The sequence below is a fragment of the Bactrocera latifrons genome, unplaced genomic scaffold, assembly GCF_001853355.1.
Source record: "Bactrocera latifrons isolate USDA-ARS-PBARC rearing strain unplaced genomic scaffold, ASM185335v1 scaffold_9, whole genome shotgun sequence".
Lineage (NCBI taxonomy): Eukaryota > Metazoa > Arthropoda > Insecta > Diptera > Tephritidae > Bactrocera > Bactrocera latifrons.
The window spans coordinates 794,692-802,540 of record NW_017537600.1 but is presented as its reverse complement, the minus strand read 5'-3'; the positions used below and the strand labels follow the sequence as shown (position 1 = coordinate 802,540).

Genomic DNA, 7,849 nt, shown 5'->3' with positions numbered 1-7,849 from the left:
AAAACATTTTTTATTTTTTAACAGAAATTTTTTTTTTACAGAAATTTACTTTTTACAGTAGCAATCAGAGAAAATATAAAAAATGTAATATTTTTCAGTGGAAAACAGTTCTTTTTTAACACAAAAAAATTCTTTAGAATAGCAAAAAATATTTTTCAACAGGAAAACATTTTTAATAAAATAAAAAATATTGTGTAGTAGAAAATAATAATTTTTTTTTAACAGAAAAGAACTCTTTTTATAATAATGAAGACTGTTTTTTTTTTAGCGAAAATTCATATTTAACAAAAAAAACAAAAAAAACTTGTACAGAAAAAAAATATTTTGCAGTAGGAATTATTAAATGTTGATTAAATGTCGATTTCTGAGCTGAAAAATTAAAAAAAAAAATATTTTAAATGAAATTTTAAATAAGTAAGTTAACGCAAAATTTCCAAAAAGAGTTTAAGCGTTAAAAATTGTCATTTGAGGATTTTTTAACATTTAATTGTTCAGAAGTATAATTGATCTATAAAACAATTCTTTAAGAATATTTCGCATTTATCGAAAAATTTGAGGTTATATTTAAGGAGGGGTTAGGGTTTCAAGGTAAAAAAAATACTCTTTAGTGAATTAATTCCTGAAACATGGATTGAGTAATTTTATTCGTATCCTTTGTACATTATTGAGCACACTTATATCATAGAATAATTTTTTCGTTCGTCACTTTTTGAGTTCATAAACTTTAGACGCGTTTTTTTCAAAACTACTTTTTAAAAGTAGGGTAAGGATGAAGATTATCTTGATCAGAAAATAATAGCTTAATGTACTTAAGCTTATTCGAGGTATAGTTACCGCTGTTAATATAACGTCATAACTCAAGGTTGAGCTGAGCCTCTAGTTCTGGTATATAAATTCTAGTATGGATTTTTTTTGGGGTAAAAAGGGAAATCACAAGCAAAAATGTTCTCAAACATGAGCGGAATGAACAAATTTTTTAAAGTAAATCTAATTTTTTTTTTGAAAGTGTGGCCTTTTTGTATAATTTATTTCGGGGAGTTAATGTTTTTTAATTAAAAAATTAAAAATAGAATTGCATCTCTAACCTTATTTATAATTTCATCCATGTAATTAAAATTCGTAATTTTTTTGAGTGAAAAAATATTATATGATTCGAATAAAGTCGTTGAGCGCCAAGTAATGCCTCATATAAACTGGTTATTATAATATATTATTTTCTTTGACATTCTCTAAAAAAAAAAATTGTTGTAATAGTCTTATATATATGTACAAGTTATAGCTAGTCCTCTAAGTCTCACAATAATTAATTGAGAAACATTACGCCGCTTTATTTCGCTAGCACACGAACGCATGTTATGATAACTTACCGAACGAACTGCTATAACCTTCCTGCCGCCAGGGGCCGTATTATGCATTCTTCGATGACAATTGCTTCGCCAATTCGGTATATTTGAGGAACTTTGATTGTGAACTGTCGCTAAATGGATTAATTATGGGCGCGCTCATGCTGCCCGCGCCCACTGGACTCTTCGATGAGCTCTTCGGCGAAGCACCAGCCGATTTCGGTGAGCAAGCCAGCGATGAAGGCGACTTGCTGGCACTCACCAAAGCATTCAACTCATTATCCTCCTTGCTGTAGTGTACTTTGGAGAAGTGATGACGATAGGCGCCCTTCGTACTAAAAACGGCATCACATTGTGTACACTTAATCATAGACTCGGCTGTCGTATTCTGCACAGCATCATTGCAAGCCCAACTGAAAGCCATCATATTGCCGGTCAGCTGCGACTGATGATGACCGATGCCATTGGTGGTGGCGCTGCGCGTCTTCATTGACGGCTTCTCAGTGGTTTCGCAGAGTTTTTGCAGTGCGGCGAGCGGATTAGCACTCGACTTCTTATTCGTGTTGTTATTATTGTTGTTATTATTAGTTTCGGCGCTGGCGATACTGTCGACGTTGTTATGTGATTGTGCGCTAGTCACGTTGCTGCTCATATTATTTAAGCTATCAAACATGGAAGAAAGCGCTGTGAGGCTGCTACCCGCTGCGGCGAAGCGTTTATCTGCCGACGATGTTGTGGACTTGGGCGTGATGGAGCGTTCGCTGGCGCTTGGACTGGTGGCGCGCGAGCAGGGTGTGCGCGGTTGCGGCTTGTAGTGCCGCGCATCGCCCGATTGACGCTCATCCTCGTGGTTATCGATCATGTTGAACTCCTTCTTAACGGAGATCTTTTGTGGCGATGTGGCTGACAAATTCATAGCGTCCTTCTGCTCACCAGCTGGCAGTTCTTGTGACTCATTGGTGGTTTCTGCAATCTCTGTGGGCTCTGATTTAATATTTAATAGCTCTGTATGCATTGCTGCGTCTTCGGAAGCTGAAACGGGCTTCGGTTCCACTGTAGCCTCCAATTTATCTGGTGTTTGACGTGGTGGCACTTGCGTGGTATTACGTTCGGGCGTAAAAGACTCGATACGACTGCTACAACGTTCGGAGATCGAACTAGATTCGCTAGCGCTACGATCGCGCGCCGAGTAATTGGAGTAGGAACGCATAAAATGCATAGTCTGCGGATCCAGCAATGGTTTCGTGTAGTCCACGCTATCGTCAATACCGAGTCGCTTCAAAATACTCGAACCCAAGGGTGTGCTGCGTTGACTGCCATTACCGCTGCCGGCATAGTTGCTGCTATTACGTGGACGTGTGTCGAAACTTTTCTCGATCAGCTGCTCGATGGCATTTAGCACCGACGGTGTAGAGGACGTGCTCGCCTTTTCACCCTCCTTTGTGAGCGGACATAGTATATCTGGACGCGTGGCTGAGGCATGTGACATATTGCTATCGGCGGTTTTGCGTCCATCGCTGCGACTAGTGGGGGTTTGTGGACTCGCCAGCTGTTCCATGGCATTAAAGGTGGACTTCAAGCTATCGCTGACGTTGTTGTGATTGCGTGCTGGCACCAGCAACATTCCGCCGAGACATTGGCGTATGTGATCGACAAATAGCGCGGTCTCAATCTTTTCACCACATTTCTCGCATGTAATTTTCGTAATGGCGGCAAAGTCACGTAACGGCTTCAATGCCGGATCCAAACTGTTGAGCTTGTAGTCCTGTTGCGCACGCTCTAGCTCCAGTAGTTTACGCACTGGCAATGACTTTTTGCGTTTTTCACGCAGCTGTCGTCCGCCACGCCGTCCCACATTCGTCGGGCCGGCAGTCGTAGTCGGTGTCATTGCGGCTTGCTCTACACCACCCATAGCCCGCATCATATGCTCCTTGTAGTGTGAATTTTTCATCATGTGATTGCTGAGCTCCTTGAGCGTGGCGAACGCCTGGTCGCACACCTTGCATGTCAGCACGGCACTTACGGTAGCCGACGCGCTGTTGTTGTTGTGACTGGGACTGGACTGGCGCATAGTGACTGTGGTATTTAGACCGCTAGCAGTCGCTGGTGGCGTTGTCACGACAGGTGATGTGGATGTTGTTGTTGTGCCGCCGCCACTTCCACCAATGGAGGCCGCGCTGCTGCTATTCGAGCTCTTATCATCCGTCGACTTCCATGAAATGATCTGCTCTTGGGATATTATGTTCGTGTAGTGTTGCGTCTCCTGCATGTGCGATGTCATTTCGGCTAATGAGCGAAAACTCTGGCCGCACCACATACACTTGAGTATCTCGCGCGTTTGTTCGGCTCCCTTGCCCAGCCAGACATCTTGGCCACGCACCAGCTTGCGTGGCAATGGCATCGTTTCTTTGATTAACAAATTGAGATCAGATTTATTGGCGGCAGTTGTTGTATTCCCTCCTGTTGCTGCTGTTGTTGTGCCAGCCGATGTTGTGCCGGTATTAGTCGTGTGACGCAAGTGATGTGTTGATTGTGCCGACTGATTGCCATTGGTGGGGATACCAGTAGCTGGTGCCGACGCCGTGGCAGGCATATTGACACCACAGTGTTGCGTCTCCTTCATGTGTACCGTCAATGTGGCGAGCGTGGGAAAACTCTGTTTACACCAGACGCACTTGAAGACATCGCGCACGGCATCTGCGCCCTTGTTCAACCAATGCGACTGCCACGCACTGTGACGTCCACCGTTACCGACATTGCTAGCCGCGCTGCTGTTGTTGCCATTGGCACTAAGCTGGCGGTGCGGCGGTAGCTCGGCACTGTCTGTAGCCGAGCCAAGTCTTGTCATTTCAGTCATTTTCTCTAACGCTTTAGTAGCTTCATTTGGCAATAGTTTGTGTTTGCCGCTCCATTCGAGCGGCGAGAGTGGCGATTTGGGCGGCGATAAGCTAGCCGCGGCCACTGCGGCTAAATATGGATTGATTGTTGGCACCCAATTGCTAGCGGCGGCCGTTGGTAATGCGGTACGTAAGCTCTTATGCATTGCGATGTGTGGTGGTGGCTCGTCAATTGTTGCGGCGCGCTTCCGTCCACCAACGGTCAAATCTAGCGGGCTATTCACGTCCATTGCGGCCTCAGCGTTCTGTATGCCACCATCATCAGCGTTGCGCTCATGATTGTCATCCTCGGAGTCACTCTCACGTTCGGACATTCGTCGGCGTTTAGTGCTAAAATCCAATACTGGCTCATCGTTGGTTGCATCCATTTGTGGCGAGGTGGGTGTTGTTGGCTGCCGTCCTGCTGCTGGCGAATGCGCTTGTGTTGCTTGCTGCACCAGCGTCGCGGCGGCTGCTAGCGGATTGGTTAGCAGTAAGTGATTTTGTTGTGCTGCTGCTGCTGCTGCAGCATTAAAGTAGGCAGCCATAGCGGCGGATTGTGGTGGCAGCAATGCTGCTGCTGCCGCTGGTGCTAGTGTGGCCTGCAGCGGTAGGCCGGCAGGCGGTGTACTGGGTAGCGAACTTGTGGCGGGTGTTGTTGAGCGCTCGTTGCCGGAACAATGCGAGCCATTTGAAGGGCAACGTCCCTCCATCGCCGCTGCTGACACATTCGATTCGCGTGATTGGCAACGCGGGCTGGTCAACTCACTGTAATTGTAAGGAAATTGAGAGTTGTATGAGATATTTTTAATGTTCCAATATAATGGTTGGTGAAATGAGTATTATAATGAAAAATTGTTTATATTTTCGAAGTGAATCACATATTTTTATATTTAAAAACGGTTCATATCTATTTTTTCGTCAGGTGCAATTTTTCTTCCAAAATATAATAGTAACGATTTTTATACAAGAAATCAGCTAAATTTGTCCTTTCAGAAGTATTTTCTACCGGAAAAGTATAAAGCTCAGACTTCTTCCGGAATATCTCAAATATTTGTGAAGATCATTCTTGACTTCGAGGATAGATTTGGTAGGCAAAAAAGTAATTCCTTCAATAAATTTTTCCATTTTATCAACTAAAAGGCTCCATCTGTTTTTTTAGCTAGCAAATTCAAACTAACTTTTCTAACTTACTTACAATTTGTTTCTATTCCATTAAAGACTGTGAAGAGTACCAGTATACTAAGTAAAATGTATCTTATAGTGCTAAATCCCTACTAATTGACTTATTTATGAACTGTCTGAAACTCCAGCGAAGTAAGAATATACTTCACACTGTTGTTTTGGAAACATTAAGATTACTATTTTTGCATCTGCCAGTTGGAGTAAATTCTGAGATTTCCCCTTATCTGTTTACCATAAATAATTAGCTAATTGCTTAAATTACGTTGCTTTTTGATACTAATTTTTGGAGGGAGTATGCGAAATGTTTGGGAACTAGTCATAATTAATATGCTTAATAACTGCTTAATCAGTTAATTGACTAAATTAAGTGACATTCGTTATTCAATAATTAATAACTGCTTAATTAGTTAATTGACTCAATTAAGTGACAATCGTTATTCAATAATTAAGTCAATTGGTCATATTTATAATGCTTAGTAACTAGATAATTGGTTAATTGAATTAAGTGCAATCACTAACCCAGAGAGCCTATTAGCAATAAGACATGCTGATTTTTGTCAATTAAATCAATAAATATAGTCAATCAGCCATATTTTATACGTTCACATTTGTGTATATAATTAGTTAATTGACTAAATTAAGTGAATATTTGCAATATTATTTAATAAAGTCAACTAATTTAGTCAATTAATCAAATTTCTTATATTAAGTTTACGGATAATTGACTAATTGACTAAATTAAGTGAAAATCATTATTCAAGAAAGAATATTAGCTGATTTTTATAAATTAAATCAATCAAAAGAGTCAACCAGCTTTATAATTATAATTATTGTTTATAATTGAATATATATTTAGTTGATTGACTAAAGTAAGTGAGTATCTGTAATACTATATATATATTTTTAAGTCACCAAATTAGTCAATTTTTCATATTTCTTATGTTTAACTTACGGATAATTAGTTAATTGACTAAATTAAGTGACTATAATATTTGATCAACATTGTATGACTATACAACTAATTTGACAGATTTTTTTGGTATTTCTACAAACAGAATGTCTTATATCATAATATAGATAATTTTGTGTACTCTCGACAAGGACTAGGACTGATCATTTTCAATTTTGAGGATTAGTGAAATATTTTGTTGATCACTACAAATTTATTTTACAAAATTTAGCACACATTATTTAATAATGAAATGCTATAATATCTGAAGAAAATTTTCTGATCAGACTACTATAGCATATAGCTGCCATATAAACTGACCGATCAAATTCAAGTTCTTGTGTTGAAAACTTTTTGATTTGCTGAAATATCTTCACGAAATTTAGTGAATATGGCCTGAGATAATGCTATAATCTCTGAATAAATTGTTCTAATCGGGCTATATAGCATATAGATGTTATACAAACTGATCAATTGAAATTAAGTCTTTGTATGTAAATATTTTTTTTGACAATATATCTTCACCAATTTTTGCACTGTTTATGCTTCAGAACAGGGCTATAATCCGCGAACAAATTGTTTAAATTTGGTCACTAAGGCATGTACATATGTACATACATTTGTATAAATTGGGATCAAAAGCTAGATATAAACCTTTTATACATTTTATTTAATATTAATTTAAAATTAATAAAAAAAAAAAAATGCATCTGTGAAGGGTGTTTTAGCCGGTGCAGCCGAATCTAAAGCTAATCTTATTCTTATTTTCACATTTACTCTAAGCGTTTTGTCCTTAAAATTAACGAGCAGATCAGTGGGCAAACGAAAAATACTTCACCGACTAAACTGAAATCATCATAAAAGTTTTTCACAAATCACCCCATTACTCATGCATTACAAAATAATAAATAATTTTTGATTTTTTTATTAAAATAATTAAAATATTTTATTTTTATAAAAATTAAAGTTTTTATTAAAGTAATTTAAATGTTTTTCAACTATACCATCCTAATGCGCGCGTTTACGCATAACAAAATATTTAATCACATACAAAAAATTCTATGTAGGTAATATTCACCTTGCTGTGAGCGCCTGCCTATAAATTTCCAGCATAACTGCTTCGTGTAACATCATTTCGTAGCTGCCGGTTTTTGAATTAGCGTAAGCGAAGAAAATGCGCGAGCAAACAAACACAATCGACCACACTGTATTTATTTGCGCTGAGCAAGCCCAATTACAAGCGAGAAGACAACATTAACCAAAAAAAAAAAAAAGAGTTTGTTGTTGTTGTTGTATTTGTAATTTTGTTGTTGTTTTTATTAACGCTGCTGTTGTCTTTAATTGTTGATGGCTTATTTGTTGTTCTTATTTTTTTGTATATTTATTTACAATAATACAACAATGGCGGCCTCTTTGCTGTTATTTCATTAATTCTGTCGTTGTTGTTGTTCATTTGTTTCTTAATATTTATTTCAATAAAGCAACAACATAGCGAA

At 38.6% G+C, this 7,849-nt stretch overlaps 1 protein-coding gene across 1 annotated transcript; it reads right to left on the bottom strand.

Moving 5' to 3' along the window:
• Nucleotides 1-1,333: 1,333 nt before the first annotated feature.
• On the bottom strand, nt 1,334-7,487 carry LOC108977457 (protein tiptop). The gene is made up of 2 exons (XM_018947144.1): nt 7,432-7,487; nt 1,334-4,987 (listed from the first exon to the last, which is right to left on the bottom strand). Exons 1-2 carry the CDS (start codon nt 7,485-7,487, stop codon nt 1,408-1,410), a joined length of 3,636 nt encoding a protein of 1,211 aa, XP_018802689.1. The 3' UTR covers nt 1,334-1,407.
• Nucleotides 7,488-7,849: the final 362 nt, after the last annotated feature.